Source organism: Siniperca chuatsi, linkage group LG24 (assembly GCF_020085105.1).
Source record: "Siniperca chuatsi isolate FFG_IHB_CAS linkage group LG24, ASM2008510v1, whole genome shotgun sequence".
NCBI lineage: Eukaryota > Metazoa > Chordata > Actinopteri > Centrarchiformes > Sinipercidae > Siniperca > Siniperca chuatsi.
The window spans coordinates 11,126,390-11,145,597 of record NC_058065.1 but is presented as its reverse complement, the minus strand read 5'-3'; the positions used below and the strand labels follow the sequence as shown (position 1 = coordinate 11,145,597).

Below are 19,208 nucleotides of genomic sequence, written 5' to 3'. Positions count from 1 at the left end.
AGGAGGTGGTGTGACATAGGAGAAAGAAAGCAGATGTTATGATGGAGAGTGAGGGCAGGGAGAGAGAGGGAGAAGTGAGAAGCAGAGATAGGAAATGGTTTGGATTTTTGACGGATGGCTCCCGAAGCTGTGCGGAAATCCCCCGAACCTCCAAACCTCCCTTGTGAAACTGTCTGAGGAACCTTTGCTTCTTTTCTGTCTCATCACACCCTCATCCCATCTCTCTTTGTCGCTTTCAGTTCTATCTCCCTGTAATCTGTTTTTCGTTCTTGAAGAAACACTAGAAACATGACCCCTGGCACTCAGATAAATATGAGAAACAGCAGGGCTGAAAAGCCCACATTAGTGGCGCTGCAATAGCACTCACACACGCACACACGCACACACAAGTTGAAATATTTCCCTAGCTAGCACATGGCGGCCGTTAGGGGCTCTGGAATTCATAAGCAACACAGACAAGTACGTATTAAATCATGGTGGGGAGAGGTTTAACCTTCAGCTGGAATGCAAGGCCCTGGATAATCCACTATACTGCTGCTATAGCGGCCACTCCACTACTATACAGTGCAGTGAAACAATGCTGCACACTGCGCATAATGTGCATCTGTGTGAGAACGGACTGATCATTCTAATACCAAGACTAAATATTAAGATGAAAGTTGAAGTAAAATTCTGGTTTATTACCACTTGGGTATGTTTTTGCAGCTTTAGCCATCATTTCTATTGATTTGATAACATTATATTGAACAAAAGTAATTGCTGAGGTCTGAAAACACAAGCAACAGCACTATAACAAAGTCTGGTGGGGCAAGAACCAAGTGTTCAGACAATCAGATGGGTTGTAAACAAACCAACACTTTACTGTATTTGGAGGTAAAACTGAAAATGAGCACACCCAAAAAGTTTGCAAAACTGTATGTATGGCAGGTCAAAGTTGAACCAGGAAAGTGGTCTATACACTATAATGGATGACTGCTCATGTTATACCCTGTAGGACTACAAAAATAAGACCCGAGTTGTATGAAACCAGAAATGCCCTTCTAAATAAATCCCACTTTTGAATATGATGTAAATTCCAGTATTAGTATTCATCTGAAAACAGCATTGTGAAGGTTATTAACTTGTTATATCTTGCCCACTTGTTTGCTTTACATTGAGTGGGATTATGTATATTTTTCTTTTCAATCGATAAACTGTGATGCATGTAGACATTTTTAGCATGGGAGAGCCCAGTGGGAAACAAACCACCCAGTCAACCAGTTTCATCGCAGTGCCCTGCCCATTTCTACTATATCTGGATTAATTTGACTAATTCTGTCATTTTCCAAACCCTTATTCACTTAAAAGACCATAATACAGTTGGCACAGGACCACAAGGACAAATACAGCCTGCTTTTGCAGCATTTATGACTTGTGAATAGAGTGCACGTGGTGACTAGTGGGTTGACTGCACTCAGCCTCAGCTGCAGTGGAAAGGGAGTTGCGTGTCGTTATGAGGAGGGGGGTCAACAAATACCACGTCAAACAGGAAGCACCCGATCCGAACGTGAAGCATGGTTTACATCTAAGTTCATGTGTTGTCACAACTTCCCCAAACATAGACCATACATGACTTCCCTTAAATACACTTGAGGGATGACAAGAGGATGTGGTCAGAGGCTGGAGCATTGGCTTTACTTTATGGGACACTTATACAGCAAACCTGGGTTACGAATATCAACATAGAACTGCTCCAGAGTTAATCACAGATGTCTTTTGCTGCGGTTAACAGTCACATAAATGACAGAGTCTTGAAAAACTGATGCTATCTTAAGTATGCTAAAGAAGTAAATCCTACCCATCCGGAACCCACAAACATAAAAATTATGTAACACTGTTTAACTCCGGTCTACAACATGCATAAAAACACACACATGCTCCCACCTTTCGGCATGGTTATCTGACATCCCAGGTCATAGTCCTGGTGTAAACGGGTGTAGGCCACTTCCTGCAGCCTGGCCCTCTCCAGCTCCGACAGGCTCTGGATGGCAACTGGCGTCAGACGAACGCTCCGTCCCGACAGGCTGCTCCAGGTGAAATCACCCTGGGGTAGACAAAAGTTAACACAAAGAGTAGGATAAGACTGTCAGAACATACAATGGATAAATAGAATGTGTAGTGGGTTTTCATGTCACTTTCCCTGTTCTTTGTGAAAATAAATTTTGGTGCGGCAAATTCTCTTAATCCTGCATTAACTAAGTTGAGGGCAGCAGAAACTAGCTGAAAACATATTTTAGATATTATCACCTTTTAAAGTTGATAGAGCAAACAGTTGTTTAGCTAATGGTTTCTTATTTACACATCCAGCAGATACGGAGCAACATCAGCATTCATTTGAAGTCGTGTTTCTGGCCACCTAGCAAATGAAAGACCTATTTCAAAATCACTCTCTTTTTAGCTCTGTTTGGTCTCCAGTAACTCATGAAGGAAATATTTGGCTCATTAGCTGCTCCACTTCCTTCACCAGCTAGTCGTTAACTTTGTTTGGTGTTGGACAGCCAGCGTACAGTGGGTTTTTCAAGCATTTCATTGTCTGGAAACAATACCAATGAAAGCGGTGAGACTCAAGCTAAAACAGAAAAGTTGGAAAACCAAAACAGTGAGATGCAAGGTCCGAAGAACTGAGGGGAACTGCAAAGTCGTGTGATAATTCACAGTGGGTTCATATAAACGAACCCTTTCATCTACATTGTCATTCGATCCATTGTTAACATAAAGCTATTGATTATAGCACCTTTAACAATTCTTTTCCTACAATTACAGTGTATGATTCTGTAAAGAAATTAAAACATCCATGGGCTTAGTAAGGAGAAAAGGGATATTAAAAGCCTTAAGTCATACAAAAAGATTTAAAAGCGCAGATCAGTTTTGACTTCACGGGTTCTTCATCAGGGTGGAAATATTTAAAAATTCAAGAGAAGAAATAAATGGGCCGAGGAAAAAAGTCCTGTCTTTCTCTAAGGAGCAAGAGAGGACATGAAGTGGCCATGCACTGATGGATTTGCAATATGCTCTCCACACACATAAACTAGCATTAAGAACCTATAGCATACATGGAGGAGGACATGTGGTTACTATAGGGCCAGAGCGTATAGAAAGCAGTCTGAGTCATCACACTCATTTTTCAGCCGCAGACAGGTTAACTTTGCAGCTTTGGATTAATCTGCGGTCAAGGTGGAATTGAACTGAAGTGAATTGTAATGAGTTGGTGGAAACACAGAGACCGCTATGGCTTTGATGAACGTTTGAGTCATCTGAATCTCTGGTCATGCATTCCTCTGTGTCGACTGAGAGAAGAGGTCAAGAAGAGAGAGAGGTTAAGAAGGGGGGAGAGGAGACATTGCTGCAATTTATCTAATGCCTTATCCAGACAGAGGGCTTACAAGTGTACTCTAATGTGTCTGTGTTTATGGTCTTGATTGTGAAACCATTTTACATCACAGTTTATATCTTGAAAAAATCAAACTTCATCATGTAGCCCCTTGAATGGTGTTTACTCTCAAGTCTTCTAGAAAAACAGGTTTCTCTGAGACAAACTGAAGACTTTATGTCAATAACTTCACTTTGCTTTTCATAATTAGGCCTATATCAACAATATTTTCTTGAATTCATTCCTCCTGCTCTCTTGTTATTTGACCCCACCCAGTGCAGTGAAGCAACAGAGCCATCATTCAGCAACGGGAGGAAAACAAGATGTGGACACAGGCAACCTGGAGAGCCACCTAAGTGTGTGTGTGTGTGTGTGTGTGTGTGTGTGTGTGTGTGTGTGTGTGTGTGAACGAGCCTGTCACAAGGCCAGCAAAAAGAAGTTGCCCCCTTTAATAGAGCATTTTATCCAACACAGCTGTTGTGTATGTGTGTGTTATTGTGTGTGCGTGCCTGTATGCCATTCCTTATCGCTGGCTGAGGAAACCCTTTTCCCTCCCGCTTGACCGCACACACACCTTGAGGGGGTGCACACACACACACATGCACATGCCTGTACGCACCCACGAGTACACACACACACTGCAAAAGAAAAGACTAACAGTTGGAAAAGTTAAATAAGAGGCCTCTCCTCGGTCGAGCTGGTTCTGCCCAGCAGGATTTCTGAAGGGGATGGATGAGCTTGAGTTCTTAAGTGTCGACCTATGAAACCTGTGGAATGCTGACAGAAGAATGAAGACTAAATCCCAGTATCACTGCTGGACTCTGGCAACAATGATCTTGAAAGCCCGTGTGACCTGCAGGGACGCCCATTCAAATTTACAAACCGAGGCATTCCAAAGTCAACCTGCACGGTGTAACTTTTGACAAAGTCGACTCTTGTTAAATGATGTTATATTAGTTGCTGTCATGTATGATTTGTCGTCTATATATTTTTGAAGGGGTCAAAAAGGCACACCACATCTGCAGCCACTGTGTAATCACTCCAATATATTTCTTCACAAAATGTCCATTTTAGAAAAAGTTCTTGACCTGATTTAGTTTTTTGTCATTGCCAGGAATAACACTCCACATTTTATATAACACATTTTTGGCCAAATCTAAACATACTGATATCAGCCTAAAAACACCCGCCACTTTTCTACACTAGCACTCAACTTAATGGCGCAAAAAACATTGCTTTGGGATCCATTTTGGCCTTCAAGCATTTAAAGTCAATGGCCAAGTTTTCCTAGTCAGACATCCAAGCCTGGCCTTAACAGCAGCAGACGCAGACACAGAAACTGATTGACGTGGTGAAAAGTCATTTTGAGTTCATGATTAAATCTTTAAGAGTAGAGGGTTTTTTCATCCTCCCCAGTTAGAAAACTTCTCACATTCAGTCATCTAATCAAATGCTAATTTTCTCACTACAATTATATACCATTTGTTTGTAGCTCATTAACTGATACAGCCAAAGCACATATGATGATATTACCATAACCAATCTCCTAATGATATACTCAAACCCATTGAGGTTAATGAGATCACATGTTACTGGACCACAAATCCATTCCTTCATTCATTCATTGCTCATATAGACTGTCAAGCCACAGTGCACCGTAACACTGAATTCCTTTGGAACATACAACCAAATATTTCATTATTGTGGATCTCAGTATGACGTAGATTCTGACTGAGATGTAACACTGTTTGAATAGCTTGTATAGAGACAAATCTGCCATGCAGCTACTGTCACAATCCTTTAACTAATGTTTATCTCGAAAAAATAGCTGGTTGCTAAGCCTCTACACAACTGCCATCATCTGTTTTGCTCTGTATTTATTTGAACTATTGAACCCCCCCACAGATGATGTTTGCCGGTATGGTTGCGCACATCTAATCAGATAATCCCAAATTTAACAAATGGTATTTTCAGCCAGTTTGCTACACGTTTTTTTGCATGAGCAGAAATGAATCACTATAAATCATTAATATGCTTTGCAAGAAAGAAAGGAAAGAAAACGATTAGACACGTGGGGTGAAAGAATGCAAAGAGTGATTTAAGTGTGCTGTTCATCAAAGCCAAACAACAGCTTGGTGAAAAGTGCATAACACTTTACTTCAAGTCTCCTTATGTAGCATTTATAAGCAAGCATATGAACATTTAATAAATGGTTTATAACATATTATAATGTAGTTGTAAGATATAAGGACATATTTTAAGTGTTTCTTGATGTACTATATCATACATATCTGCTATCAACATTATAGTGTTATAAACATTTATTAAATCTTTACATACCGCTTATAAATGCTAAATAGGGAGAATGTTATGTATGTGCAAAGCTTCTATTAAGCATGGGATTCAGCACTTCTGTTGTCATTGTTGCTGTTGCTTTGTTTTCACATCTGACAGATGTTACACTGGAAAGATTAATGACTTTGCTGACTGGACTGGCACTGTGCAGTTAGATGACTAATGCCATTTTGACGTACAGCGCACTGCAGCATGTGGTTTCTGTTCTATTTCAGACAAAGGGACAAATGGCGCAAAAAGCCACGGGCAAAATAATATGCCAGTTTCCGTGGCAACGCATATACAGAAAATCAGAAGGGCCAGGAAGTGAGAGAAATATTACTATGGTAACGCAGCTGGAGCACACAGGCAGTGGGACACTTGTTGGTGTGATGCACTGCGTAAATCATTCCCAATTCAAGGTGAAACCCATCAGTGTGAGGACCGAAAGCCTCTTCCACGTTTTACATCAAGCTGATCTGGAAACAGTAATGACATCCTTACATGTTTGTATTTACAAAACAACTCTGTTAATAATATGCATCATTACAGTTATACAGCATGTATATATGTATGTTTTTTACAGGAAAAAAAAGTTCAGTGCCACCTGATGTGACTGTCCTCTCTGGATCATTATTGTCCTTGATGACTTATTGACAGCATGCTACATTGCAGCCAATAACAACAACTCAGCTACTCCTTTCCCGCTCAATAGTCCATATAGTAGAGAGACATCAGCGTGACCATTATTGGCCTGGAGCGCTGTGGCAACGCATTGACAATATCCTCATCTGGTCATATGCATGTGACTGTATGACTGTGTGTATGTGTGACAATGGGAGAGAGAGGAAGAGAAAACAATCCCCACTCCTCAAAGAAATATTACTCGTGCTGCCTTCAAGTGCTGTTGGAAACACCCTTATTACAACAGAAGAAATTCATTGCTGTGGTACAGTGAAAGTTGAGGGATGCATGGACCTGACATTTTCTCTTCCAGTACTTAAACTAGGGAAATCTTCCAATACCTGATACCACTCTGATACCCGGGATTAGGTGCATGGATGCTGTGGTTCTAAATTTTGTCTGCAGCTAATGACTAGATCAATGTAACTGATAGCTGAACACACAAAATTGTATAATGACATTGATGAAGAAACTGTATTTAATATGGATCGACTGTAAGTACTATGTAGACTGATTTATCATCAGACACATACTCATACTCATTACAGGGTCTATTTTGTATCTCAACAGCTTTTGTATGGCTTGCCATGAGGATCCAGAGGATCAATTGTAATGACTTTAGTGACCTTTTTCTTTTCCTCTACTGCTACCATGAGGTTGACATTTACGGTTCTGAGTGAAATGTCACAACAACTATGGGATGGATTGCCTTGAAATTTTTGTACATACATTCATGTTCCCCACACAATGAATTCTTTAACTTTTAATGGAGCACCATTATCAGCTCAAAACTTTCAATTCTCCGCTACTTTGGTTTATGACCAAATACCTGCAAAACTAATGACATAATTCACATTATCCTCAGCTGTACTTTGTGTATAGTGCTAATTAGCAAATGTTAGCATGCTAACACCCTAAACTAAGGTGGTGAACACATTATACCTGCTAAACTTCAGCATGTTAGCACATTGTGAGCATGTTAATATTAGCTGAAAGCACCACTGTGCCAACAGCCTCTCAGAGCCGCTAGCATGGCTCTTAGTCTTGTTTACCAAGAGGACTTGAATGCGTGACAAGTCATACTTTACTTGAAATGTTTTTATTTCCTAATTAAGATGTACGGTTCACTCCAATCAGACATGTTGTATCTATTTATTTCCTGTAAAACTGCATCAATACATTGACAACAAGTTAGACAATAGAAATGACAGATTTGCCAGTCGGAGGAAAACACAGGTAGCCAAGCATGGACACTACAGTATATCTGACTTACTACAACAAACTACGATCAGTAATGACATGTGCTGTGATATGGGAGGTACCAGATACTAAAGGAACATTTCAAAATTCTTCACTTAGTACTTTTGGTTTGTTTTCTTTCCACTTTGTGTTGCAGCTGGCTTTAAATGACCCTTGAGCAGAGTTTCTGTGCCACAACACTGATCCAGAGGAATGTACAAGTATTTTTCAACACTTCTTTTTTTTCTTCTTTTTTGTATTTTACAGGTTGGCTTCATGCATGCGTGTGATAGATTGCTTTTGCTGACCTGGAACATCCTCAAGGTTCACATCTGCTTGTAATTACTGACCACCCTCGCTTGTCAGCCAGTGGTGTTGGTGTGTGTATGTGTGTCTGCATGTTTGTACATGTATGTGTCACACACCAACAATTAATAGATTTCTCCACCTGTTTTGGGTTGTTCCTGATGCTGCCGGAGGAGAAAATAACCACCGAATGGATCCCTCTCATCCACACACAAGTTACATAACCCAGTGCGAAGGTAATTCAACGGTATCAGGCTTATCATTGGTTGTAAAATGTGAGGTTATCAACCTACAGTATCGCAGGTCATGCAGATGGAGTATTATGTGAAGAAAACAACCTGTTATGGTTGTAAATGCAATTACCATACCATCCATTCCAATGCAAAGATAAGGGCAGCTGCTGTGAATTAGACATAACTGGTTGTGTCTATATGCAGCTATAACAGAAATAATTTATGTTTATTAGTGCTGATATTATTAGTCTGTATATTGATTAATTGATCAATATATAGCATTTATCAACATTTTTGATAGTAATAATAATAATAATAAAACTTTATTTATAGAGCACTTATCAAAACAAAGTACAAAGTGCTTCACAACAAGAGAAATAAAATACCACAGTGAATGACAAAATATAAAGAAATAAAACACAAGTAGGGTTTAGACTGAGTAGATTAAGTCATTTATAAAGTATGGCAAGCAGTTGTTGCTTCCAGCTTCTCAAATGTGAAGATTTCCTCCTTTGTATGTTTTATAGCATTGTAAATTTAAAATAACAGGGTTTTAGACATCTGAAGACATAATATAGGGCTCTGGGAAGCTGTGATGGTGATTTTAAATCACATGGTGGAAAGTGATTCAAACTTGATGCAAAACGAGCAGGGTTTTCAGTGATTTCAGCTTTAAACAAGCCCCTTTTCCACATTTGCGTTCCATTTAATACACTCACTCACAAATTAGCCAAGTTACACAACTTTAGCCAGTTTTGCCCTTTTCAGCATTCAGAAGAGAACAATCTGGCCAATGTTTTCTTCTGAGAATCACATTTGACAGCAAAAGTGGTGTTTACTTCAGCATATTGTGGTAGTAATTTATCTTATATTCTAAAAAGAACCAAAATGCAAAACTTGGCTAAGCATAAATGTCAAAACAGCTTTTGTGTTGACTTCCACACTTGATGCTCTTGATTCATTGTACAGTTACACAATTTCTTCCAACGATGCACAACTTGATTCATTGAAGTTTAAGAGCCCTTGCTGAATTTAACAGTTGTATGTGCACTTTATGGAAGTATTTTATCATGTTTTTTTCTTTTTATGTCTTGAGGATACAACAAGAGTAAAATAACAAAATCACCTGCCAGCAGAAGTCATACATTTTGACTTGGGTTCTGGGAAATTACATTTCCTTGCTGCATTTCTGAAATCATAAAATGAATTTTATGTATATAAAATTGAAGTTTTAAAATGTATTGTTATTGTATTGTTAATGTAAAAATATAATTTTTTTCTGGCAGAGGGGGACCACCACACATTAGTGAGGAAATCCATGATTTGAAAATTAGCACAAAAGCACTAATATGTAGGTATCAGCTTTCACTACATATTGTTTTCTATCTGCCTTTGCATTTAATGAGGCCTTCCTGGCTCGGTTACAAGAATGAGAATGTGCCACATATTCCCCCCAATCATTGGCAAGCACATCTAAAGCCTCGGGAGAACTTCAAACATTTTAAAGACAGATTAATATGAAGGGCCTGCAGCAATAATGAGGCCTGACCTTGAAGACTTAGGATCTTGCATAATGGTTACATAAGCGGCAAAAGCAAAGAAAATCAGGTATTGTATCAACACCACAGTTGATAGTAGAAGGAGAAGTTGAGGTAATCGGTCGGTTTGTGTGTGTGGTTTTGGCTCAAAGCGATGTGTCAGTGGCAGTCCGACCCCAGATTACAACCAAAAATCTGTCAGGGTATTTCTCTATCAGCTGTCATTGGCAGACTGGGTTTATGTCAGAGACATTTTACTCCTGTTTGCAACACTGAACTACACGCATAATAACCTCAAGTATTTAGTGTTTTTGTGTGTGTATTTGTGCTGGAGAACAAACTTGAGACATTTGAAGTCTGGCTACTAAGACAGGCTACTAACCTTTTCCCCCATTCTGGCCAAAATTACAACTACTATTTCTTGTCTCTTAGAAGTTGTCAGAACTTTTCAACAGTAAATATGACATATTTGTCATACTGTTTGGTCTGTTTTCTCTGTTTTGTCTCTTCTCTCTACGCTCTGATGCTACACAGTTCTTTCTGTAGATGTGTGAATTGTGGGAAGTGCAACATCACAGCTTAAGTGTGAAGATCCATAAAAATTCAGCTCCTGTTTCATATAAATGAGTCATTGCTCAGTGAAGAATGTCTTAAATGACATCATACACTGTATAGACGAGTGACATATCTCATACTCTCAATTCCTATAGTGATGTAGTACAAAGACATGCTGAGTCCTCTGTTCACAATAAGGTTAACTTGTCTTTACAGGGAAACCAGAGTGAACTAGAGTACAGTTGGGTTGAACATGCTAGTAATTGGTCCTCACACCTACTTTGCCTTGCAAACCACTCATTTGCTTGTAAGGCGTGTTGGGAAACCTTCAGATTGCTTGATATGCTCCAGGAGCAAACCAAGCCCTATTCAACTGTCAGTAAATTCTCCTCTTCTCTCTCTCTGGCCAGACTAGCCGGCTGAGCTATTGAAGCTGGTTAATCATTACTAATCTATATGGAGAATAGAGCCCTTTTAAGCCATGTTTCCACCCAAAGTACCCAGTCCTTTTATTCCCAGGAACTACTTTTCAAGGAATAAAAGGTTTCTTCAGCCCTTTGCTGTCTGCATTTTCACCACGGTCTAAAGACACGCGAAGATGAAAAAAATGAGTCTGCTGATGTATGAAAAAGCGACGGCTGTTTTTACACATAATTTTTGCGCACAACTATACAACAACACTCCACTCTAGCAGGTGGCGGTAAAACCAAAGAAGAACAACAGGAAGAAGACATGACGCCATATAAGCGACAGACAGCAGCGTTATTGGTGAGACACTGCAACAACTGTAAACAATGGAGGAGATTCAAGTCGTGCTGATTGTGATTTACTGCTTTGCAAATGTTGTTAGTGAGTCAACACTGGAGAAGAGAAGAGCAGTAGTAGCAAAGCGGATTCAAAATGCCCGAAATGCCAGACATAAAGTAAGCAAACAGATTTTACGAGCTATTGTAGAGATTGATCGTGAGATGACAGACAGACTCGCGCCATTGGGCACAAAGAACAAGAATGGTAAGCTGTTACTATATAAATTAAATCACAACTGTGAATAATGTTGTTGTATAGTACATCGACTTATTTATGGCACCTTTGTGTGTGTTTCAGATATGCAAGTGCTACAGAATGTGTCGTGTTTCACCATCCGTTTGGGTACACTGTGTACCCGTTCAAAAAAATAATCGCCATCGCACTGTGGAAACTTGAGACAAACTCAGAGTACAGGAGAAGGTACTCATGGCAGAAGTTATTAAGTTACCAAACAGCGAAAAGTTAAAGGACATATTTTGATTAAATGAATCAATTTGATTTAAATGCTGCAAGTACTTGACAAATCAGAAATGTTCAGCACTACAAGCCCCGCCCCAAAGTTCTACCCCCCGAACAGGGACCTTTTGGTGGGTAAAATAAGGCCCCCAGAACTTAATTTAGACCCTGGTCCCTGCGGTGGAAATGCACTGAGTTCCTCCAAAGGTTCCTAGTCCCTAGGGAAAGTTAATGCGGTGGAAACGCAGCTTTAGTGATTTGTGTGTGTGTGTGTGTGTGTGTGAAGGTGGTGTGGGGATCATGTGTGCTTTAGCATAAATAAGTGGAAAAATGCGTCGCTTGCTCCACTTGAACTGAGACAAACTGATTGTGGTCTGATGGCAGCTGTGGAGACTGAGACAGTCTGAGCAATCAGTACTCAGTCCTTGATCTGCATGCGTGTGTGTGTGTGTGTGTGTGTGTGTGTGTGTGTGTGTGTGTGTGTGTGTGTGTGTGTGTGTGTGTCCATATGTGTTATGGAGTGATTTGAAACTCAAATTAAGGTCACAACTCAGCGGTAGCCTAACCACTGCCAAACAGGACTGAGCAGATGACAATTGCAGTCTTTCAACCACCAGAGGTGAGAATGATTTTAGTCAACACGCTTACAGCTGAGAAGTGCTTGGGTGTTTTTTCCCCATTTGTAGTGATGATGGCTATAGATGGGTTTAGACATCTTTTTCATCAATAAATGTTTGATTCAGATACTGACTTTAGTTTAACAAATTGCAGACTTAATTCGTTTTCTGCATTTCAAGCTTCTTGAAAAATGGTTTTCTGTCATAGAAATCTCCAGTCGATCAGGAAATAACATTCTCAGAAAATGACTGAAACTGCAACTCGTTATATAGTGATGTAATGACCGTGGGTCATACATCCATTTTCTGTGTCCATCACATGCACAGATTGGATGGAGAGATTCATGCTACCCCACCCTCACCCCCTTCCCGATCCCACCATCCTCCATACAGGCACCCTGCAGGAGTCACAAGAATATGATCCCTCAATGGCTTCCCAACTAGACAAAATAGTCTCCAGTGACTCTCACAAGCTTTTTCAGTTTTTGGACTGTAACTAACAACTGATCTGCTGATTTATTTCTCAGTTAATCAATGAATCGTCTTTTCTACAAAATGTCAGAAAATAGTTGAAATATTTTCCACTGTGAATACCAAATAAAAGTTTGCATTTATGTGAAAATACGCAGTTTTCATCTGCTTTCAACAAATATGCAGTTGAGATAAATACTGAGCTGGATCTAAATAAGTATACAGTTACAACAATAGAATTGTTGAATTCAGTGTGCCTCCAATAACACAGATACAATAATATTCAATACATATACAGTACGTAGTGTGTGTGCACTTTATCTGTCAATCAGAGTCAAAATGGTTGTGTAAGTAGCCCCTTGGGCATTTCTTTCCCATCGAACCCTTTGCAGTCGGAGCGCTCTACAATGTCGGCACCGTGAGAACGAGATCTCACACACACACACACACACACACACACACACACACACACACACACACACACACACGAACAGGCTTCACAGAAACCACTCCCAGAGAAATATTGTGCCACTCCATCAATCCTGGAATGTTAAATAGATAGATTCAGAGATTAGAACTGCCATCTGTGCCAAAAAGCCGTAACGCATCGAGCCTCAGATATAAAGTGGGAATGCGACTTATGCGGCCGCGACTCAACCTTCTCTTATTCACCACAACTGCGAAGAGCAAAATCCAACATACCAGGAAACCTGCACTTGATACTTGCTGTCATGGTTCCTCAAGTTTCTTCCTCATACCAATAACACACACCTCCTAAACACCTTCTAAGTCGCCAAGAACTTTTTGACAATCAAATGTTGAAATATTTCAGTAACAAGCAAAAATGTACATGGACACACATACATGAAGATACAGATTAACAGTCACAACAACAACAATACCAGAGACCTAGAACACTTTGTCCCATTACTTCCTGCTGTCCAGACAGACACATGACAGCTATGATGCTGGAAAGAAGAGTGGAAGCCTTTTTTTTTTTAAGAAAAGAAGTGTGACTTCAACACAACCAAACAACCAAGTTAGAAAGTAGTAAGTTCCAGAGGTCTTAGATGTATCAAAGCACATAATAATATAAAAAAAACAAATAAATAAATATAAGTAAAAAGAATTTCTGCCAATTTTTAATTCCAAGCAACTCATTTATGTCATTCATCTGTGATTTTTGTAACAGCTGCTGTCTTCTGAACACTTTTTTTACACCCTTAAAAGCTTGACATTTTTCTCTGTTTGTCGAATGTCACGACAAACTTGATTTCACATTCTGGGAGTAGACGTTTCAGTTGAAGGGCAGTTTTGCAACCATGGACTGGGCCTTGACTAAGAAGATTTCCTCACTGAAAACGACCATGCAAATAAACTTACATGTACTTTTTTTGGGAAGTGGGGTTACAACTGTCATTTCAGATGAGTCTGACTTCTGACTGAGTTCAACAGTTTAATCTTAGCCCTTTCTTCACATATTTTCCGCATCTATATAGATCCAAACACCTTCCATTACAACAAATCAGAGTGCGAGTGCATTTACTTAACACCTCGGTCTTTATTTTTCATGGATGTAAGCGTGTGCAAGATTATATGTTGATCCTATTAGAGAATAGTTTGTTTATTTTTCACAGCAGTGGCGAGAACATTAACCGACAAAGGTACAGCACATTCCCTTGGTTTTCCCTCTCTGTGCTTCTTCCACCGTATCCATTTAACACAGCGGGATCAGAGTAAAGTCTCCATAAGACTCTTTATTTTCCACGTGGGTGCCGGATACCCCCCCCCCCCCCAGTTAATCCTGTGAGGTAGTTAAAGAGCAGGGGATTATAACCTGCTGGTCTGCTCCTCAGAATCCGGATGATGTTGATGATGAAGATGACAGAGTTAAGGCAGAGCTGTGGTCACTTTATGAGACACATGGCAGCGTTTACGCACGGGCCACGCATGCAGTCGCACATGTGTTCAGAAGATTGCACACGTATGCTACACTTGTATGTGCAGAGAAAATCTTGCATGGAAATGGTGCAAAATCAAAAAACATGTAGTTTGATGTATTCAACTAAAAACTATCAGCCTAGCAAAGGTGTAATTCATGTTTTCAGTTTATGTAGAAGGCTCCTGATAGGCGCTACTTCATTCAGAAGATAACAGCCACTATAAAAGATGTAAATGGAAAAATTGTTCTGTTTTGTGAGTTTGACAATGTGATGCCTTCACCATGTCTGGTCACAGCTAACCTTCAGGAAAGCTGTCTCCTTTGTTGTTGCTGTTTTTCAGTCTGTATCCCTGTATTTTCACATGACAATGTGATGATCAATGTGTTACACTTTATTCTTTTGCCCCCAAACAACTTAAGGGCCTCTTTTTATACAGAAGGGCTCTTCCTGCAGGAGGAGGTGGAGTCTGGAGTGACTTTGCAGCTTCTGATGGAGACTGAGAGTCTTCAGTGACTGGACTGGAATGTATGACCGGGCCGAGACACAGCAGATTTCAGCCCCTGGGGTTACTGATGGCTGAACAACTAGAGAGCACTTTCCTAATGCTTGATACTTGTAAATACACATCATGGGCTTGCATTTGGCCAAATACTTTTGTCACACATCTTACACCTCTCTGTTTCCATTCAATCTCCACAGGAAAGTGCATATTAAATAAAGGTAAAATGACAGAAAAATAAGATTATGCTTATTAAAGCAGAGAAATGGGCATTTGGTTAACTGTAGCATATTGTCTACAGTGTGTAATGTGTGTAATCTAGAGTATATTATGCACAGAATGAGCCAGTTATTGGATACAAAGAAACAAGTGTTGTGTTTCTATTGGACAAATTGGACTAATATGAGAATTTATTTTGTGAATGTAACAAAAGCTAAACTTTTTACAAATTAAATGATCAGGGATTTCTGCATGTAATACAAAAATCTGCAAAAGAATTGTATTTAAAAAATACAATTTGCAATGCAACCATTTAATTTTGTTTACTTTGCATAATCAACATCTTCAACCTTCCCTTTATATAACCATACATTTGCTATAAAATCTGGTGGTCAGCAGCTTCTTGCAGCAAAAAACACAACAACTTTTTGGTGCACTGGGACACAAAACCTAGGTGAAAATTGGTAAAATATATCAAGTCTTAAATATAATTGAACCAATGAGACCATAAACTGACTATTCTCAGCTGAATTTCATCAATAACAATGTGATGTACACCATTCAAAAACAATGAGCCACTGTATATAAGAGAAAACACTTCAAAAGTCATTGAATCAACATTTAAAACCATCTGCCTTGTTTGAGTCCAGGAAGTTTTAGCCAAGTGTAACTTCCTGGAGACCCACGCCACACCCGTCACTGCCCAGCGATGCTTTGTTCTCTCTGGATAGTGGATGTGACACTGCATGTGTGTATGTGTGCATGTGTTTGTGCACATGTAACACAGGTCATAGTTGGGTCAGCTGGTCTATTATTGATTTTCTAGCAGAAAGAGAATGAACACAGCGCTCCAGTGCCGTTGTCCTGCCCAACACACCAACCGACCTTCAACTGGCCGAAACGTGTGCGTGTGTGTGAATGAGTGCCAGTAAAGAATGCTATAAAGTGTTAACAATAATGACTAGGTGCAGAACACTTTAAACAGAGGCTGATAAGTGCTAATGGAGTGTTTAATTAACATGGTAAACTACTTATCGCCTTCCCACCGGCACTGCTCCGCGAGACCAATCAAAACTCAAACGAAGCCTGTTTCCCACTGGGTCTGTTAGGCGTAGGTTTGATTAGTGGTGAGTGTTGGGAAGCTAGATCAACAAAGCATGTGCCGCAAGGTTTAAATAAGATCCAGCACTGAAACATGATGACAACAAAATCATCAATCAGTCCTTTGCTGACACTTTGACAAACAGTGAGTGAAAGTAAATGCCTAGAATTATCCCACAAAGTGGGAGGGTGGGGATGAGACTGAATTTTACCCTCCCCAAAATGATTTATATTTGCTTTGAATCTCTTGACTTTGAAATTACAACACCCTCTCTACTGATATCTCAATTAAGCCTCAAACTTATATTGTTAGTGGAACTATCATTTTTATATAGCCCAAACAGCACATTAGGAGTGGAACTAGCAATTGCCAAAATTACAGAAAAGATAACAAATGGTTTCTATTACTGCTGTCACTGATTCAGCGAACAGGGTGCAGCTCTGTGGCTGTTGAGGGGCTTCAGCACCATAATATTTTCCCTTCACCCATTAGTAGAACAGGTTGGATTGTGCTGAACATGTAGTACATAGTAGGTTAAATTTACTGTAGTTCTGTTATAATGCAAAATGAAGTGAAAGTGAGTGTTGGCTAGTGATAAAATGGCACGCTCTTTGGAAAGATCACTAGCTATAAAGATCCACACTACTTCACAAAATTGACATGAAGGTTTTAGCTACTAATTGTGATGTAGAAAATAAAGCCCTGATAGAAGACATGATTGTTGTCCTCTGCATATGGTAAAATGCCCCTTTATGCCCCATGCTGCACACAGAAGGCTTCTGTTTGGACTACTATTCACTCTTTTTTTTTTTCAGTGAATCTTGCAAGACAACCAGACGACACTCCCTTAAGCAAAGAAACAATACATCACCCTCCCCATTTTCCGACCAAACCTTCCCTCCTAATAATTTCCGTACACTCCCTAACATGAAGGAGCTTTAAAGCCTTTTTTTGTCTGTGTTTTATCAGACTATTTAAAAATAAAACTATGGTGAACAATTTCAGTGAAATCTGGTGAAATGTGAGGCTTTAGGTCAAGGAACAAGCCACTGTGAATCCAAATTGAAATGGATTTCTTAACTTTGCTGTTTTCCCTTGAGCTCCTGCAGTAACTTGAATAAAAACAAAATCTGGTGCAGAGGAGAGTGAAACTGACACAGAACATCTCAGTATTTTCCAGGGACTAACTTCGCTGTTTTCACTGTTTTCATAAGAGCCGCACAGTGGTTTCGCTCCCCTAATTTAGTTTGAAAAATAAACACTGAGCTTGAGAAAATATTTTTAAAATAATGTAAATCCATTAGTAAAACTAAAGTCTTACTTTGGACAATACTACTTGTTAATGCCAACTATCAGTCAACACAGTGTTTATGAGTTACCATGGAACAGATGGACACAGGTGATGATGTTGATACATTCCCACTCTCTTTTAAGAAACAAACAAATAGTGCCTCATATGATCACTGCAGTCACTTGGATAAAACTAAAAAAACATTTTTCAAAATAAAAAGAAACTTACATAAATAAAAGGAGATAGTAGTTCCTGGAACATATGCTGCTGACTTTGTTTCCTCATCCAGCATAGATTAGGAAGAAACCAAAAACATTTCTTTACCTTTGCGAGCCCTGTTTGTTCTGCTCTTTTCCTGACCACAAACGTGAGAATTTTGTTTGTCTAGATTACCACCATACCAGCTTCAGGCTTTCATAGCTTACAGCTCACTTTAGTATTCCAGGAAGAATTTATGACCTGTCTGCCAGTTTCACTGTTTTGAAATTATAGTATAAGCTTTTCTGCAAACAACAAAATGTGCAAGAATACACATTTTTGTTTTTTAAAGACAGTAACGCTAATGTAATGAGAGGTGACACACTGACAGCGGCTGCATAAATGAGCGAAGATACAGCCTTGCATAAGTCAAACGCACACATACACAGTGATCTTATCTGTTTACATACTCTCATAATTTTACTATAAACAACTGTCTACCAGTGTACATGGTGATAACGCACCCTGAGGATTTCCCATCGATTTAACCTTTTAATTCATTCGTCCTTTATCGTTTTTTGCCTTTCTGTTCTTTTTTATTTATATTTTTATGGTGCAAGAAGCCAAATCCAATGCCACCTCTCGCTTTTTTCACAACTCTTTGAAAAGATACGGGGCAAAAGCACACTTTTAATAACATTTTTAAAAAGCTGTGAATAAATGTGAATTGAAAACATTTTTGAGGGCATTGCCGTACATTGTACATACAGTGAGAAAATGGACAGAACGGAGGGAGAGAAGGAGGGGAGCAATTAATAGACTGGAAGGTAAATAGTGAGTGTGCCACGATGAAATGAGCGTGTGTGTGTTTGCGCATGCACTGCCACAACAGACTTGATGTTGATGCTCACATTCCAGTGGCAGCCCTGAGAGCAGCTAATCCAGTCTTAGTCAAAGGCCCCTTGAACTCCTGGGTCACACTTCTCCTACACACACATGCTCACAAGTTAAAAGCATCGGCACACACATTAAATGGGTTTGTCCTGTGTGCAAATATGTGCATACCAGGCACATGAATGCACACACCCGCTGCAAGTATAAACTGTGCATGGTATCCCCAATGCACCAAAATGCGTGTGTTATTCCGTGTCACAAAAAAATCTGTGTTATTCCTGGCATCATCTGTGTTATTCCTTGTCTGACTCTGAATATTTCCTTCATCGAGGCTCTCTGAGATGTCACCAGACTGGAAATCTGACTTCCTGTCTGTCAAATCATCTGTCTCTATCTGTCTGGCCTTGATTCTA

General features: G+C 39.6%; 1 protein-coding gene across 3 annotated transcripts in view; it reads right to left on the bottom strand.

Moving 5' to 3' along the window:
* Positions 1–19,208, bottom strand: part of LOC122872138 (rho GTPase-activating protein 6-like) — a 75,208-nt gene that overhangs the window by 15,548 nt on the left and 40,452 nt on the right. For all 3 annotated transcript variants that reach the window (XM_044187934.1, XM_044187936.1, XM_044187935.1), the window contains one exon: positions 1,924–2,083. In XM_044187934.1, the coding sequence (XP_044043869.1) occupies positions 1,924–2,083 (160 nt within the window). The remainder of the gene's footprint in view (positions 1–1,923; positions 2,084–19,208) is intronic.